At 35.0% G+C, this 18,979-nt stretch overlaps 1 protein-coding gene across 1 annotated transcript in view; it reads right to left on the minus strand.

Moving 5' to 3' along the window:
- LOC148948898 (uncharacterized) overlaps nucleotides 1-11,674 on the minus strand; it is a 97,368-nt gene extending 85,694 nt beyond the window's left edge. The window contains exons 1-2 of the mRNA XM_089094124.1: nucleotides 9,860-11,674; nucleotides 5,314-5,446 (exon numbers count right to left, since the gene is read on the minus strand). Of these exons, the coding sequence (XP_088950250.1) occupies nucleotides 5,314-5,446; nucleotides 9,860-11,674 (1,948 nt within the window). The remainder of the gene's footprint in view (nucleotides 1-5,313; nucleotides 5,447-9,859) is intronic.
- Nucleotides 11,675-18,979: the final 7,305 nt, after the last annotated feature.

An 18,979-nucleotide genomic window follows, 5' to 3' on the forward strand; every position in this document is an offset into this window, starting at 1 on the left:
TCACAATCCAGAGACATTTTATCGAAGTGCAAAAGATAATATTGAAAATTTTTAAAGTGTAAAGTGTCATTTCCTTAGGCCGGAATTGCAAGTCACTGAGGTCCATGAAGTTAGCAAGGATCCATGTGATCTGAGAATGTTCGCTCCGCTTTGTCTGAGGGAAGACCCCTGGTACACTAGAACAATTCTCCCTTATGAATTGCTCGAGCTATGATTCGACGTATCGCCAGAACGTTGAAAAATGGTCATACGAATGTACATCTTTCGGGGGTTCGTCTATAATCCATACACAATTTTTACCATTTTCCACCATCGGTGTCCTCACTGAGTACAAAACCCCTTTTTTATTCGGTTTTCCCCCATCTACAAATTCAGTGTCGTATTGGAGAACAGCTACCCACACCCCAAGATTTTCATGGTCTTTCTCGAATATGCTTATTTCTTTAAAGGATACCGGATATTTTCCCTCTAAACAATAAAAATTAACATTAGGGAAATTTTTTCCAACGTTACTATCAAGTTTGTCGAGATTTTTCATTGATTATACATTATTTAATTTCTTAGGTGCTGATGCTAAAAACGCATACTTAAAGCATTGCAACCCTGTGTCAAATCTGAAAAACCGAACTCCTCCTTGCGCCGACAAATCTGGGTGGCATTTTATTTTTAGATTACCTGCTCCTCTTAAAATAAAGTTTTTTTAAATCTACTGAGATTCAGATCCATGTGTTCAATGTATAAAATGGTGGACCCACTCCCCCTCTCGCTAAATGTATCCAAAGTTGAAATTAGTTTATTTACCCAGTTGAAAAAGTTGTCTTCAAAATTGTTTAGACCTAGGTTGAAAGTCTGGTTACCTTTTTAAAAATTAAAATAAAAAAGGTCCCCAGATGTCCCCTTTTGTCGGTACACTGGTTGGATCACTGATGCTTTATGTCCCCCTTGAACTCCCCCGGTCTTGATCTGAATATCAATAATTGCTCAAGTTTTGTCGATATAAATATGGAGATTTTTAACGGGGTCAGTTAAAATAATGACAGCGTTTTCCTCGGGACGTCTAAAATCTATCCTGTCTGTTTGCAAATGACCTAGAGCAGACTGTAACAGATAAAAATCATGCAAGGCCGGGGACGTAGTACTTTTTTGAGGTCCTGACCCTGTTTGTTCAGGACTCAATTCACTAATTATAAATGTCTAATTAAAATGTCCGCTGACGAATGAGCTGATGTTGTACTAGTACTACTATTAGTCAGAATGGTCGAGGAGGGTGAAAGGGGCTTTTCAATAACACAACTCCCAGTCTGTTCGATCCCAGTGGGGGGATGTGACATGAGGGTCACTAGTACATATTCCAAGGTGTTTGGAGACAATTGGTCGAGCCAGACTTTATTGTCCTCTGAGGGAATTTCATTATAAGGATACGGGTCAAATTTACTGGTAGCATCATCTAAATATTCACACATGAAACTATTTGCCCGCTCTGGGTCCTCAAGCATGTCAAGATCACAGATTCAGTCGTCCAGGCTGATCATGTCCCCAAAAAAATCATGCAGGACTCACTCATGCATCCTCATATTCTATATAACAAGTGTAGTTTCATAATTGACCTCTGCTTGTGGATACATAATTGGTACTTTAAATATACTTTCATACTCTCTCACGGGTGTCTATGGTATTGATATAATTTTAATATTTAGAAAAAAAAAGTTTTATTTCTTATTTAAAATAAAAATTTTTTTTTATAGTTATAAAAATATGTAAATGTCTCATAGTCATTGCCCCACCACCTGAAAAATTAAAAGAAGAAGAAAAAAAGTTACACTGCCTTATGTCTTTCGTGATGAAAACTTAAAATTTAAAAAAAAATATTTTTTTTTGTCGTTACAATTTAGTCTTATTATTATAAGTATAATTTATAAAAAGATACTTATAGAAAAAAATTAATGATTTTATTCAAAATTTTTTTTTCAAAATAACATAGCAATCAATTATTACAATTAAAGTATTTGAGAATCCAAATTATAACTGTCGATGAAATTTTAAAAGTGTTAGACTGACTCCGGATGCTGTCCTAACACGTGCTCCTCTGCTTCTGTTAAAGGAAACTAACTCCATATGTCGGAGGTTGGTGGTGTTGTTACTTTCTCAATAATCCGTATTTTCCTCTGTATTTTGCCAACGGATTTTTTCGACCTGGGCTAAATAAATACTTGTAAGAGAGAAGAACTTTTTTCTCCATCCATATCAACAATTAAAATGTTGGATGGTCCTTTTTAGAGCCCCCCTCCCTCCCCCCAAGCCCCTCCCGGAGAGAAGCCTTGGGACCCGGGAGCTTCCGTCGCGGTAGGAGGATCGATACCCTGTGCGTGGGAGAGGGGTATCAGATTTCACAAAACTGTTCCAAAAGAACAGTCTCATTCTTATCCTGACCCTTTAAAAATCGAAAAGAAGTGACTGAGTTTTGAAACCCATACTTTGAGCGTAGTACAACATTCGTCAGGTCACCTGAAAAACAGGAAAAATTAACCTCGATGTGACGATTTGATAAACGTAACAGTGTTTTATATAACTACTATAATTGTATGGATGAATTTCAGAGCTATAATTAGCGCTTTGTTTTTTTTTGTTTAAAAGGACATAGTTAATTATACATTTTATTTTTTTTAATTTAAAATGTATGTTTTTTTTTATAGAAATTTTTATAATCAAACAGTTATATATATTATTTCTAATTTTGTTAATGAAAGAAAATGAAATAGCTTAGAAACAAATTTTAAGTTTTTTAACTCATCTAAAGCTATGCGCCTGAGAAAATTTTGTCTTATTTTTGAAAATAGGGATAGAAAAAATTATGTATATACTTACAAATTCTGACTGGACTTCTATACCTGAACTCCTTTGCAAAACTTGAAGGGGGTCGAGCTCAGTAGGCTGAGCTAAGACATTGTATAAAGTAGCCCATTCCCTTTTCAACTTCCTTCCAGTTGCCATGGAGCTAACGCGGGGGTCAGAGGGCTCTGTCACTATAAGTTGGGAGCTCGATGGATGGTCCAGATCGCGTGTAACTTTTCCAGCGAATTTGATAACAGACGCCCTTGCGGTCTGTATTAATGAAGGTTCGCCATATCTCGCTTTAGTCTCGGAAGGGGGATTATTGCACGTCTCTTCTTTCTTTAAAAAAAAAGACAAAAATTTAGCATGTAGCAAAAATGCATTTTGTTTTTTTGTAAAATAATTCAGTTTATGTTAGACATCTCAATTATTGTAAAAAACATCTTTATTTAAAAAGCAAGGTTTTTTATAGTTAGTCGGAGGACCGTTTATAAACTTCTCCTCCCGACCAACGCCCCCCCCTCCTACGTCCATGCTTCCGTGACGGTATTTGTAAATTAAAACTTAAAAAGCAGTATTTGCATTCCTTATTAAACAATATGGAGAAGAATTGCATGTGACAGTCAAGTAAAACTATCAGATTTCAATCAAATGTAGACATAAATAGAAATTTAAGAAGTGGAAAAGTTAATTAGCATGGCTCAGTCAATCCCCCCCTATGAGATAATAAGGTCCGTTAAATAAAAAGGATAGCTAAGCTAAAATGTTATTTATTATATAGGTTTATAAGTTAAAAAATTTTTTTTTTTATGAAATGGGGGGGGGGTGAGGGTTTTGAAAGCATTAAATTTAAGTAAGATATTATTCAAAGAAGACTGGCCAGTAAATATTTTAAAAAAAAATCCCTAAAAAAAAACACTGATCTTGATAAAAAAATCACACTCTAGTAAAAGGGAAGCTTTTGTAACAATTAATAAATTAAAAGAATCATCATTTTATTCTAATCTCAAATTACCGATCGAAAGCTAAGCAATTTTTCAAAAACAGTCACTAAAAAGGACAATTATCTTTATAAAAATCACACCTTAAATGCAGACTGGCATTTAATTATTATAAAAAACATTTCTAAAAAAAAGCCACTCATCTTGATAAAAAAAGGAAGATTTTGTAACAATTAATAAATTTTTAAAAGAGGTAACCACACAGTTTAAGGAAAGAATTTCTTCCTTAAATTAATGAAAATACAATTTTTTTTTTTTTTTTGCAGACTGGGCTGGAAGTATTTTAAAAAAAACCCCTAAAAAAGGGTCATTTATATTTATAAAAATGAATCTTTTTTAACAATTAATACATATAAAAATCAATATTTTATTCTAATCCCTAATTACCGATCGAAAGCTAAGCACTTTTTTCTAAAAATATCTAAAAGACCCATTGATCTCGATAAAAAATCGCACCGTAAATTTCAACCTATAAGAGACTTAGAGGTTTTTTCAGCTCCTAAAAACAACAGACTTCTAAGTACATAAGTACCCTTAGTTCTAATGTAAGGAAAGAATTTCTTCCTTAACTTAATGACACGACAATTTCTTTTTAATATAATCATGAGAATATTTTTTACTCACCAAAAATTGTTTAGAATTATCCATTTATCTATGTAAATGCTTTTTACAAAAAATGCCTGTAATGCTATCTCGAATATAAACTATTCAAAACTGATGGAGAATCAAATATAAAACCTGAATATATACAAAAATAATTGGAGAGTAAAAGGGGACATTGGTTTTTGGTTTACCACTAAAAAAAGACATTGAACTTTGAAATTATGCAAATCCTCTTGGCAAAGTGTGATGACTAGTAGACTGAACTTTTGAAATTGAGTCATTCCCTGGCAAAGAGTGTGATGACCTGCAAAATTAACAGAAAAAAAAACTGTTTGTATGGGAGCGTCGTAGAATAACATAAGGTAAAGGTGTCAAGGAACGTAAAGTGGGACAAATACACCGGAAGGAACATAAAGTACGCAAAATGGTAGGTAACATACTACTTATGTCTTTATCTGAACCCCATGTCCAGCTTAAATCATTGTGACAAAAAATGACTGTGTAAGGGGTTGTTGATAATTATCTGGAAGTTAAATCTGTAGGAGCATAGTCCTATCTGTGTGTGTTTTTTTTTCTTCTTCTAACTATACATATTGGTATAAAGCGACTTTTGTCTCCATTTCTGTGCAATATGCAGTCCTTATTTATAGCACCAGGCATGTGCCCTGTCTGTCGAGGTTGTATGGATGTATTTTGGTTTAAATAAAAATGCTCAATTCTATTCTTACTAAAGTAAATGGAGATTTATGAAAATGACCTCTCAGCATAAACTTCTTTTTTATTCATTTTCTTTTTTCAAGATTTACTGTTCAAGCGTAAGAAGCGTATTAGGTTATAATATTTCTTTTAGATTCAACCTGTAAAAACGAAGCTATACCTTTGATATAATACGGGTCAGCTTCCAAGGCTTTATCAACGTCGTCTAGGGAGCCAGGAATATCTCCAAGTTGTAGTCTACACCTACTTCGAGCGACTAGTGCCACTTTATCTCCTGGTTGAATTTGTAAGGCCTAGGATTAAATGAAGTGGTGTAAAATTCATATTTGGAAATTCATTTACTTGCAGAAGAACTCAATTTTTACCTTTTATAAATAATATAATTTCTAAATAAAATATTTATAAATAATTTAATTTGTATAATATTACATATAAATAATAATATAAGAAATTTTTTATTTTTATAAATAATATATTTTACAAATAATACATAAATAATGTACTTTATAAATCAATAATTTATGTATAATATAATTTATAAGCAATATAATTCGAAAAGGGGGGATTAGAGGTCAAAACTGGCTTGCAGAGTAACAACCATAATAAATTTTGACACCTACACACCTTAATAAACTATCCCCTCAACCATAAGTCTCTATGTTTAGCCCCTAGATGGAGGAACTTACATAACTGTTTAGTAGCACACACATTCCTTTCAGACATCTGCTCAATTAACCAACTCTGACTCCCAGACACATTCCAAAATATTTATTCCACAGCTCAGCTTCACACTCGCATACAAAATGAAAAGAATCCAAGCTATTCAAAGAATAGCTTGGATTCACCATCCACACATTGAGCAACAGTAGGGTGGTCGCCAGCCTAAATATCGTCAAAAATTTCTTCTCTCTCCTTAATCCAAGCTATTCCCCATTACCAACAACAAATTCTTTGAATCTTCTTTTTTCAGTCCAAGTTTAAAATAAACCAGAATACATCCAAAATATTTCAATCAAAAATAACAAAAATCATTCAGTAAACATAATGACAAATCCCTAAAAAAGGCTCAGTGGCATGTAAAGGCGGGTGGCAATGAAATAAAACTTTTAAGATTAAAATATTAGAAAATTTATCTACTACACATTTAAATACGTACTATCTAAAACATTTAATCATTAAAAAGAGAAAAGAAAGGAAAGAGACAGAAGGAAAGAGAGAGAGAAAAATCATTTAAATATGACAAAAACCAACAATTCAAATCACGCTATAATAGACATAGACACATCAAAAAAGTAATAACAATAAACAAAAAAATACTTATGTGACAGTTTCTTATAAATTAAAATTAACCATTAAAATTTGGTTGAAAATAACGATTAGAATCCGGTCTATTCTTTCCTGTAACTGTATTAAAAATTCATCTTAGTCATTTTCGAAGTATTCATGTCTTGTTACATATCTGACATAAGTGTTACAGATAATGTTACATGTTACAGAGTAACATGTCTAAGTTACACTACTCTACTTTCTAGGGTAAAGAGTAAAGCTCTGATTACACTGAGGTGGAGGAGGAGCATGCGCGGCCGTATCTGCCTCAGGCTACTTGTCACTGCACTAAGTACTTAGCACTGGTAGTAGTAGTAGTAGTTGCTGTCGTCAAAAGATTTATGCTATATAGTTTAGCAGATTCAAACAATTTTTAAAGAAAGCTCCTCACAGTCCATGTTTAGAATCCACACTAAAAGATGAAAGCAATATTCAGAAATAAGGTCGTCAAAATTCATACTAGAAAATAGACAATTAATTCAACAAAAATAGCAGATAGGTAAAAAAAAAGTTCCTCTTAGCTGACATTTGGGTAATACACATTTGAATCCGAAATCGACTTCTGACAATTCGGAATAGAGCTTTTTTAAAGTTGTGGACATTTTGTAAAAAAAAAAAATCATTAAAAATATTCCTTTTGTCGAAATCCCGGGGATTGGGCCACATTACTGATTTTCTCATATCATTACTGATTTATGTTACTTATATAAAATAATTAACTGAAGCTTATTCGCATAATTCTAAAAAAAGATGGCATCTCAAATTTGGATTGAAAATCTCTGGGGGGAGACTGATATACAGGTTGGCGGGGTAACAAAAATAGGCATGAGAGGTTGAACGATGCCCTGTAATCACTTCTGAGTCTTATAAAGAGCTTCAGAACTTTTTATTTCTAATTGAATGAGCCCCTCTTAAGTTTCTAAGATCGACCGCTTTTAAACGAAGAGGCTGAAGAAAAAAGAAGGTGATATTAAATTTAAGAAATTTCACTCTTTACTAAGACAACGCCAGAGCGTTGCCTCTGAAGAGACAACTATTATCACTGACATCACAAACTGAAATTTCTTCTAGTAGACGGTACCACTTTCCGGCCGTGAGGAAATACTTCTTTTTTTTATCAGTAATTAAAAAAGCAATTGTTTGGAGTGTCCGTTCTTCACAAGTTTAAAGTTATCAAACAGTTAGTGGTAACGAACTGTAAGTAAGGAGCGACCCGGCTCAATGGTAACCGAAACTCTAGAAAACGGGTTTTTGATATCAATAGTTACATCAAAAGAATCAAATTTCAATGCTGAATTCAAACATATAACTTTCATCAAGTTTAGTCCTACCATCAAAAGTTAAGAGCCTAAGAAAACTTGGCTGATTATCGAAAAAAGGGAGAAAGACCCCCTAAAAGTTCTAGAACCTTAATGAAAATCACACCATCATATTCAGCGTATCAGAACCCTGCTGAAGAGGTTTCAAGCTCCTATCTACAAAAATGTGGAATTTTGCATTTTTTGCCAGAAGAAAGATCACGGATGCATGTTTAGTTTTTGTTTTTTTGTTTTGTTTTTTTTTCCCAGGGGGGATCGTATCGACCCAGTGGTCCTAGAATATCGTGAAAGGACTCATTGGAACGGAAATTAAAATTTATAGCGCCCTTTTTAAGTGAACAAAAAAATGGAGGGCAACTAGGCCCCCTCCCACGCTCATTTTTTTCCCAAAGTCACCTTATGAAAATTTTGAGATAGCTATTTTGTTCAGCATGGTTGAAAATATGATAAGTATGTCCTTTAGGATGACTTAATCTCCCGAAGTCCCCGGGGGGAGGGCTGAAAGTTATGAACTTTACCCAATGTTAACATATAGTATCGGTTATTAGGAAGTATACAGACGTTTTCAGGGGGGACTTTTTCTGGTTGTAGGGGGGGGGGGTGAATTGGGGGTTATGCGGGAAGATCTTTCCAAGAAGGAAGTTTTCATGGGGGAAGGGACACTGCTATGAAAGGGGCGCCGAATTTCCCAGCATTATTTAAAAAAAGATCAGAAATTAAATAAATAAAAAAAAAAAAAAGTTTTCCAACTGAAAATAAGGAGTAACATCAAAACTTAAAACGAACAGAAAATATTATGTGTATGATTGGGTTCACCCCCTATTCAATACCTCGCTCTTTAAGCCAAATATTTTTTAGTACTTTCAAAAGAGCTATTTATTCTAAATAACAGCCTTTATGATTACGTTTTTAAAGAATTAGAACCAAATTCGAACTTTAGCTTAAAGAACGAGGTATTGACTAGGGGGCGAGCCCCCTAATATACGTATTAAAAATATATGAATATAGAAGTTCGTTACGTAAGTTAATTCGTAAGTTACGTATATTTATTACTAATAAAAACATTCGTAAATAAAACTAAACAAGTTTCGAGAAAGCCATTTAACCAAATAAAAGTAAAATTAATATGCAAATTTTGTTTTAATTATTCATATACGGTTAACCAAAATCAAAACCTGCATTAATTCAAAAACCTTCAAAAATTAAGTAAAAAAAACAAGTTTTTTTTTTATCTGAAAGTAAGGAACGACGTTAAAACTTAAAACGAACAAAATTTATTCCGTATATGAAAGGGGCTGTCCCCTCCTGAACGCCTCGCTCTTTACGCTAAAGTTTGACTTTCTCACAACTCTTATTTTTTTAAACAATAAAAAACTTTAGCGTAAAGAGCGAGGCGTTGAGGAGGGGACAGCCCCTTTCATATATGGAATAATTTCTGTTCGTTTTAAGATTTAACGTCGTTCTTTACTTTCAGTTAAAAAAAATGTGTTTTTTTTTTTATTTAATAACCATAAAGACGCTGACTTTCCTTTTTCAGCCTGTGGTTGGAACAATGTACTTCAACCTAGGGAATGCAATGTTACGTCCGCTTAGCCGTTTCTCAAAATTTAAATGAGTGGCTGGTGTAGGGTAATTAGGAGTCAAAGCCGTACAGTTGTAAATACATGATTTTAATCGTGAAATCAATTTTAGTGAAACAGCCACAAAAACACTATGTATGCCAAGCATTTAATTAATTTTATATTTATAGATTAATTTTATCATTTGACACTACTTATCTGACAATAATAAATACCATATGGCGCATTCAGAATGGGAGAAGTTGCTTAATTCTAGAAAGGATGTCCGAAAGTGGAGAAAAGAATTGTAGAATAGCTTAAATCTATAAAATTATGGCTTGTTTCTGCTCCTTAAATAAATCTTCTATTTATTACTTTTTTAAAATTAAAAAATCTCCGTTTTAAAATATGTATTCCAAAAGAAGCATACAATACGATTATACATCTATATGATTATTCAAAAGACGAATCAACTTGTGCTTTAAATCCAGATAAAAATTACCTTATCTAACAGCTGCCTCGCAGCTTCTAAACCTCCAACACGTAGCTCATATTCAGCTTGAGAAATGTAGATGCTGACTGGTGATTCTTGGGGCATCACGTAACGCCCTTTTTTGGTTCTAAGTTGTCTAGCCATAGTTGTTTTTATGTCGGTATCACCTATAAGCACGGCTGAGGCTCGGTCTTTGTCAATGAACTGCTCTCGTTCAGAGTCTGGTACAGCCAAACGCTTGACATTAGGAAACTGCAGCTTGGAGAGATCAAGCGTTTTAGGAGGAAGTGAAAGTCCTTTCCGGCTTGCTCTGTATGTTGAAGTACTGACTTTAATCACTGGACCTTTTGCCGTAGACTTGCTGCTCTGGTCCTCCTTTTTGAGAGAAGACTTTGCAGTGAATGGGTTCTTATTTTTAGTTCCTTTAGAAAAGTTATCGTCATTATTATTACCCTTAGTAGAATGTTCGTCATGAAATTTGTTTATGGTTTGTTTTTTGTGCTCCTGTCCCTTCACACGATTATATTTGTTCGACGTTTCTTTCACTAGAGTTCTTTCATTACTTGTTATGCCGTTAGTAACCATTTTTGTTCGCCTAGCGTCGGTTTTGCTCAAATTGCATTTATTTTGGTTCTCTGATTTCTGATCATCTTCAATGCATGGAGTATCTTGTTTAAGGCCATCTGAGAGTATTGTATTACTTTTTGTCTCAATGCCTTTTCGTTCTTGGACCCTGAGTTCTTGTGATCGTGCAATATTTGACGCCTTTCTTCTTCTTTTCATGGCAATTAATTTTGTTTTGCACACACGTAAATTTGTAGTTCCTTCCTTATGTAAGGTGGGTTCTTTCGAGTATCCATCTAAAATAGAGCTAACGGAGCCGAGCATTGATCTAACTCGTCTGTTTAATGCCTGTAGTTGTGGCACTAGAGGAATGGGGGACGATAGTTTTGAGCTACTGCTTCCTGGAGAACCTGTGTTCCATGGACTAAGGGCCAAAATTTTGGGCAAAAGTGACGATCTCCTACTGCCTATAGAACTGGGCCGACTATCTCTCGAGATAATTCTATCAGGACTTGACAAATTCGATAGTCCTTGCGGAGGAAGATCTGTATTAAATATTGGGAGATTGTCTTCATTAACAACAATTGATCCACTAGGAGACCTGGTGCCTGATTTGGTTCTTCCGGCTCTACTTGGTGGGCGACTACTTTGTAAGCTAGCACCATCGCAAAAGTCATCTTCATCACTGCTACTCCAGCTAAGACCAGCTGTGTTCTTTTCACTGGCTTCGTCATTGTTGTCATGTTTGTCAGGTAGTACGCCAAATTTTACTGCCCCTGTTACGGTTGTTGCTGTTTTCCGCATACACAAGAAATTCTCTGAAGTAGGTTCTACCAGGAGATTTCCGAATAATTTTGTGAACCCACTATTCCTGCGCCTAGGTGTAGATCTTCCTGAATGTTTTGGTGAGCTATCTAAAGAAGAAACAACAGAAGTCATGCTGCTAACACTGCTTCGTCTGGATAAAAGCTCATTTTCAGCAAGCGAAGAACGTCGACTTTCGTTACGTTTCTGTCTGGTTGTTTCTTTCTGTAGTTTTTCTCTTACCTTCCTTAAATATGCTTCATGATCCAATTGGGTTGCTGCCATTTTTTTTAGTGGTCCAGCTACTTTAACAATTTTTGAATGACTCCATAGTTCTTTGGATGATATGTTTTTCCCTTCTTCAGGGTCAGGGCTAAGATAAATTGCTTCCACTTGATTCTGCTTATTATCGCCCATATTTTGAGTTTTGCCAAGGATCTCTCGGAAGCGTGACATTGTCTATGCTGTGTACAAAAAAATAAATCATGTAAGCATATAATGTTGTTAGGTAATGTAATTAGATACAAATGCTAATAGAGCTTTGAAATATAACAGCTTAAAAGAAATTTGTCAGAAATGTCTCTAGCCTAGTTTTCTCTGTTTGGTATTGGCATGAATTTTTTATTCGATCAGCCCTTAACTATCACCTTTTGTAGTTATTTTTTTAATGAAACAAGTTTCGTAGTGCCATTAGATAAAAAGACACAAACCTTTCAAATTAAAATGAAAACAATATTAGAGATTGAAAGGAATAGAAATTAGCTTCGTTTTTTACAAGAGGGCTGCCTTACCGACTCAACATCCCACCATAATTTTTAAAATTTTTTAAAATTTTTAAAAGCCTGTCTTTTTTAAACGTCACTTTTTTGCATTTCAAAGCTCCAAGAATGAATGCTCCAATAAAAGAGCAATGCAAAAATCTTTATCAGTATTTTTATTCATCTTCTACGAGTGTTTTTTTTTTGTTTTTTTTTTATATTGAGTTTATCACAAATGAGTTTCTTGTCCCAAATTAGGTTTTTTCTCACATTACTTCTACAATGAAACTGCTGATTTAGCTGTATGTATTCTAATAAGTAGTTACCAAAATTGTAAACAGGTAAATAAGCCCATTGAAATTACCGACTGGTTAAATTTGCTGTATTCGAAAATAATTTCAGAAAGCACTTTTCAGACTCGCTGTAAAGAGTGTGGCGTTGAAGGGCCGCGAGTCTTTTTCATTAGGGATAATTTATGCTCATTTTAAGTGCTCTATATTCGAAACTTGTTTTCTGTATTTAATTGATTTTTGTACGTTTTTTAATGCCAAAAATGAGGATAGTGTGCAGCCTTTCTTAGCTCTCTACTCTTTATACTAAACTATAACTGCTGTATGACATTGCTTCAATAATTATGTTTCTTCGAGCCTATATCGAGGCTATTCTTTATCTTGTACTAGGATCTTCCTAAACATAAAAAAGCGCTCCCCTCAAATCCCCAATCTTCATCTGAAAGTTCAATTATAATTCGTTGGTAATTTAAAGCTTTAGTTTTCCACCGAGACATCGCACTGACCATATGAGAATGAAGCTATAATAGTTTCAACGCGCTTTAGTAAGCTCAGTTGAAATATATTCAGGTAAAGGGAGGAAATCTAAGCAATAAATGCAACCTCTACAACCTCTATTTAGATGAGAAGTATTCCTCATGAAAATTTCCAAATGCAGATCATAGTCTTTTTGGATGTTAGCCTCCTCCCCTTTAACCAACAAAACAATCCACTTGCTTTCGTCCCAATCAAGGCCGTACCCAGGATTTTTTTTGGGAGGGGGTTTTACTCAAAAAAAATTTCGGGGGGGGGGAGAGGGTTTACACCAAAAAAACGTCAAAAACGCATACAAAATTTGTTTACATACATTTTTGTTACGTTTTTACCAGTCAGACAAACATTTCCGAGGAGGGTTAAAACCCCTTCTGGGTACGGCCTTGGTCCCAATGGTTGCTGTGAAGCAACTCAATATTGAATAGCTGGTTAATATCAAAGAACTCTACTCAATACTTTACAGCTGGCCAGTATACTGCATACAGGGTTTATAATAAGTGTGCACTTTGTACAGACTGCGCACATGTTTAAGTAAAAATGCGCCGTCGTGGGGTAGTTTGGCCTGTATAACTTGGTAATCATGTAAACAGTTTTTTTTATAATTTAGATCGACTGATTATCTCACAGATTTCAGATGATAGTGTTTGTGGCGCAAATCGAAACAACATTTTTAGTTTGTGGCACAAACTGGCATAAATCAGCCTTTTTGTATAGCGTAATATGCTTTGTTACTTAGAAACAATTTTATAATTTCGTATTTCTCTCCTGTATTTAATATAAAAAACCAACTTTTTTCAAGTGAAAGTAAAGGGCAACATTAAAACTTAAAACAAACAGCAATTATTTCGCATATGAGGAATGCTGGTCCTTCCTCAGCCCCCTGCTCTCTACGCTAAAGTTTTAAAGTGGTTTAAATATACTTTTTATTCCAATACAACGGCCCTTGTGCTGGAGCAGTAATATATTGCTTTCCAAACTTCTTCTTTTTAGAATTTTTTTCGATATTAAAACGAGTTCGCAGCACCCATATTCAGGTTTAGTCAAAATGAAGGGTGATTAGAGGTTAATTTCTACCCCCCCCTCTAAATGTCCCTCTATAGTTGTCTGGAGGCTCGTGGAGAGTTAAACAATTTGGACATAAAAACACACTTTTGAAGCATCAGGGCCCTCCCCTGCCTTAACATTGACCCACTGGCCCTTAGAAAAATGAAGATTTAAAGTAAATCTTCTATGAACCCTTTATTTTCTTGGGCCACATAACTTTTTAGGAGTGCATGCGCCACCGCTCAGCATTACTGTCTCTGTAGCAGGTAAGGTCAATATATAGTTTTCTTAATATTTTTTAGATCGATTGACTATCTGAAGATTTTCAATTGATTGCAGCTTAGCTCTCTTGGGGCAAAATTGTAGTCGTTTGCCACAAGATGGTAGAAAATGCCACTTTCCTGTAGCACAGTCTTTTTGACTACTTAAAAGGAGCACTACAACTTAACTTTTTTTTTTTGAATGAGCACTATCCCGATTTCTAGAACAATCGGCTTGACACAATGACCATAAGAAACCAACAACAAATGAACACGCCTCCGTGAACTTTCTTCTCGGAGAAAATACAAAATTTCATACTTTTGTAGATGGGGGCTTGAAGTCTCTACAATCTTTTAAAAGTTTCGGTTACTATTAGTCCGAGTCGCAGTTTACTCGCAGTTCGTTACCACGAACTGTTTGATTCCGCAACAGCTGTTTTCTAGACGTGTTGAATTGATGGAATAATTTTCATCAAAATATACCCTTTTTGGGGGTGTTCATCTCCTTTTTATAAAATTATGTAAATTGTCTTTTTATAATATCTTCTGATGGACAACCTTAGGTTTAGTGAATTTTGTATTATAAAGGTTTTGCCCGCTCTTTTATCCCCAACATTTTTAAGGAGCCTTAGCAATTCGAGTTTATAACCACCTGATTGCCATTGTAGCTTCAACCTAGTAAAGAGAGAATAATAGTAGCCAAAAATAAAAGCAAAGACTTTTTTCAAAGAAATGGTTCTCGGCAAGAAAATAGCCATGGGAAGTCGAAATGATAAGTACACTATTGGGATCTATAGTTGAGAATATTTAGCCGGATGTTTACAGTATCCTATCTTGAAAACCAAGGGAAACCGCATTTTAGCATTGATGCCAGTGATTTTCCGTTTTCTTCCACCCCCTTCTCCTCAGGGGCCATCACATAAAACGGAAGGTCAGAAAAAGATGAATAAGGGATCATTTCAAATGTAATCTTTGTATCAAGAGTCGTGTTTAGTAGCAAAGAGATAGTGTCGCTACAAGGTGTAGCTGCTCACGACAGAATCATGCCGCAATGCAATGTGGGACCGATAGGGCCGCAACTGCGATAGGGTCAGCCAGAGCCGTATCCAGGGGGGAAAGCTTCCCCGGTTTGAACCCTCCCCCCCAAAAAATGCTTGCCTGACTCGTAAAAACGTAACAAAAACGGATATAAACAAGTTTTGTATGCGTTTTCTGAGTTTTTTTTCTACCCCCCCCCCCCAAAAAAAAAAGAGTGAAACCCCCTCCAAAAAAAAGCCTGGGTACGGCCTTGGGGCTGTGGAATAAAAAATTTTACACAGCCTGTCGATTCCAAATCGTTAAAAAGCTATGTATTAAAGTTCACAGTTTGAATATTTTGCCTCGGGATGGCACATTCGTCCCTCAAGAATTCATGTGTTCAAGATCAATTTATTTAAATACTGACCATTAGTGTGAAGTGAAAGATATTAATTCATCTTAATGTATTTTAATACGTAGTATATCCTTTTTTAATTATAACATTAAAACACTAAGTGAAAAAATTGATATTATTATCAGTCTCCAGCAATGGACAAAAATTATGAATTAGTGTTTGAAGCGTCAGCCCTCATAAATGATTGCAATATTTCACTTTTATAGAAGAAACAGACCATCATATAAAAAAAAACAGAGCTCCGTTTTCAGGCCACCCACATCCAACACGGAGTTCGACACGGTCTGTGCAAATTATCGTTTTAAGCGCCGTATTTGGGTATTCTCAGAGCCCGTGTTCAACCATGCTATTGTGGCACATTACAATTTCGAAGAACCCGTCTCCAACACGCTTGGAACTCGTAAGATGAAAACGCTTTAAAGTTTGGCTGGGTTACCAGAAAAGGTTAAACCTGAAAACGATTTTTGTCAAACTTCAAAACACGATACGCTTCAAACGAAGTGCCAGAAAATACAACTTAAATATTTTATTTTAAGTAAAATTTTAATTAAGAATATCAGGTTCAAGTAAAAAATTACATATATATATATATTTTTTTAAACTGACCTGATGTGGAGCAAGTTATTCATTACAAATTCTTCACAATGCCTAGGAAATATTAATAATCACGAATCCCTTACGAGTCATTGCAAATTAAAGACTAGACTCAACTTTTCATGCTAAATTGACACTATAAATTGCACTCAAAGTAATTACTTGATCCATATCGTGAAAACTGAAATAGTAAATAGTACAATAATAGCGGTGCTCCTTTAATTAATGGCTAAAGCCTAAAGATTGAAGCAGAAGTTATCGTTTTTCCCTACCAAATATAAAAAAATGTATAATAACTTACCAATTTACGTAATTCAGAATATATCTACCAGTAGATATTGGGAATCAACAGCAGTTGCTTGGCAACTCTTAAACAACTGTAGTCTTGCGCGGGGGCTTTAATAAAGACAATAAACCAGGGGTCCACTTTCTGCCGACGGGAGTACACCTTGGGGCGCTACTTGCTCCTCAGTGTGGGGCAAATTTCGCACCTCACATAGATCAACTTCTAACCTCACCGTACAATGCGTGGTGCAGTTTCACAGCGCGTGCACGAGCCACATAGTTTACAAAATTTTTGAAAGAGGGCTATCCCTCGCCAGCAATTAGACAGTTAGGGCTATGGGGTATGAATGAACCAAAATCTGTTAGCCTTAAACTCGCACTAAAAACCCCTAGCGCTCAAACTAAGAACACGGACAAAGTTTAACATACCCTCCTGCCGCAAATATTATGCAAAAAGTGATCGTTTTCTAAAAATTATTTCTCGCTTTGTCCAATATTGTTCAATGTCAATTTGGAATCATCAGAACTAGCTACTCCAGCAACAGCAAGCCCTGACTATTTCTATCCTAATAAATTTACTCCATAAAAATGCCTTCAAAATATCATTGGTAGTCAAAAACTCCATCCAACGAAGGCTTAAAATCAGATATACCAGTGTCAAACAGTTCGTGGTAACGAACTATAAGCAAGGAGCGACCCGGCTCAATAGTAACGGAAATTCTGAAAAACGGAATTTTAATACCAACAGTTATATCAAAAGAATTGTCTCAGAAAAAAAGAACCTACTGTAGAGGTTTCAAGCTCATATCTGCAAAAATGTGGTATTTTTTACATTTTGCCAGAAGAAAGATCACGGATGCGTGTTTGTTTGTTTTTTTCCCCCAGGGGTGATTGTATCGACCCAGTGGCCCTAAAATATCGTGAGACGGATAAGTGAAACAGAAATTAAAAGTTCTAATGCCCTTTTTAAGTGACCAAAAAGATTGGAGGGCAACCAGACCCCCCCCCCTCCTGACCCCTTTTTTCTCCAAAATCGTACGATCAAAATTTTGAGATAGCCATTTTGTTCATCATAGTTGAAAGGCTCAATATCTATGCCTTTGATTCCTATAACATGACCTTCATCCCCACACAGCCCCAGGGGACAGGTTTTTAAGTTATAACATTTGCCCAATGTTTACTAATAGTATTTTTTATTCGGAAGCATATATACATTTTTGGGTGGGGGCGGGGTGAATTGTCTGCTGGGGGTTTTTCCACGGGGGAATTTTCCGTGAAGAAGGAAGTTTCCAGGGGATGAATTTGTCAGGGGAAATTATATACTGGGAGAATTTGCAAGAATTCCTATAATAAATTCTTTTTATATGTCTTGCTTTTTCTTTTCTGTGTTAATTTTACACGTGCAGTTATTAACGGTAATTGTCCTGGATGGATCTTCACCGGGATTGAATTGTTTAGAGGATATTTCAGTGGGGAGGGTATTTATCCGAGGAGGTGAGGCCAGATTTCCTGGGATTATTTAAAAAACGATCAGAAATCAAATTGAAAGAAAAACAAGTTTTTTCAACTAAAAGTAAGGAGCAACATTAAAACTTTTAACGAACAGAAATTATTATGTATATGAATTGGGTTGCCTCCTCCTCAACACCTCGCTCTTTACGCTAAAGTTTTGATTTTGTCCCAATTCCTTAATAACGACTCCGAAAACACAAGAGTCGTTCAATTAGAACAATAAGAAGCTTTTTTTTAAAATACTAAAAACCTTTAGCATAAAGAGTGAGGTGTTTAGGAGGAGGCAACCTCCTTCATATACCTAACAATTTCTGTTCGTTTTAATTTTTAATGTTGCTCCTTACTTTCAGTTTAAAAAAGTTGTTTTTTTATTTAATTACATGACAAAATGATCTGTGACTATTATTGCAACTTTTGTTTCAAATATTGCACAACTTTGCAAAGATAACAGTAGTAACCGTACAATGAATTGAAAGTTTACATACATATCTATGCCTTAGGCGTAAGTTTGAATGTATACTTTAAATGAATTGGATGGTTAGCATGGTAATTTGCATAAAAACAGTCCTACGTGTATTTAAACTCTAGGAACGACGCACTTTCAAATTTCAACGTATTTTTTTTTTTTATTAAAAAAAAACGGGTTATATTCTTTTTTAATAGCCTATTATTTTTTGTATATATTCAGGTTTCAAATTAGATACTCCATCAGTTTCGAATCGTTTATACTCGAGATAGCATTTTTTGTAATTACATAGAAAAAATAATTAGCGATTGGATAATTTTAACAAGAAATGACCGAAAAGTGTTTTGGAGGAGATGGAATGAATGTGTACTGTATAATACACAAGTGATGATTTGCACAGTGTTGTCAATTTTAAATAGTTTAGAAATAAAAAAAATTAACAAGAAATGCCTGAAAAGTGTTTTGAGGGAGTTGAGTTGCACGAGGGTTGACTTGCACGAGGGTTCAGTTACATACGGGTTCAGTTGCACGGGGAGTAGTTAAAGGGGGGTCGAGTAGCACGGAGGGTCAGTTGTACGGGGTTCCG

The sequence above is a fragment of the Artemia sp. Qi Xiang Cuo genome, chromosome 9 (genome assembly GCF_049724085.1).
Source record: "Artemia sp. Qi Xiang Cuo chromosome 9, ASM4972408v1, whole genome shotgun sequence".
NCBI lineage: Eukaryota > Metazoa > Arthropoda > Branchiopoda > Anostraca > Artemiidae > Artemia > Artemia sp. Qi Xiang Cuo.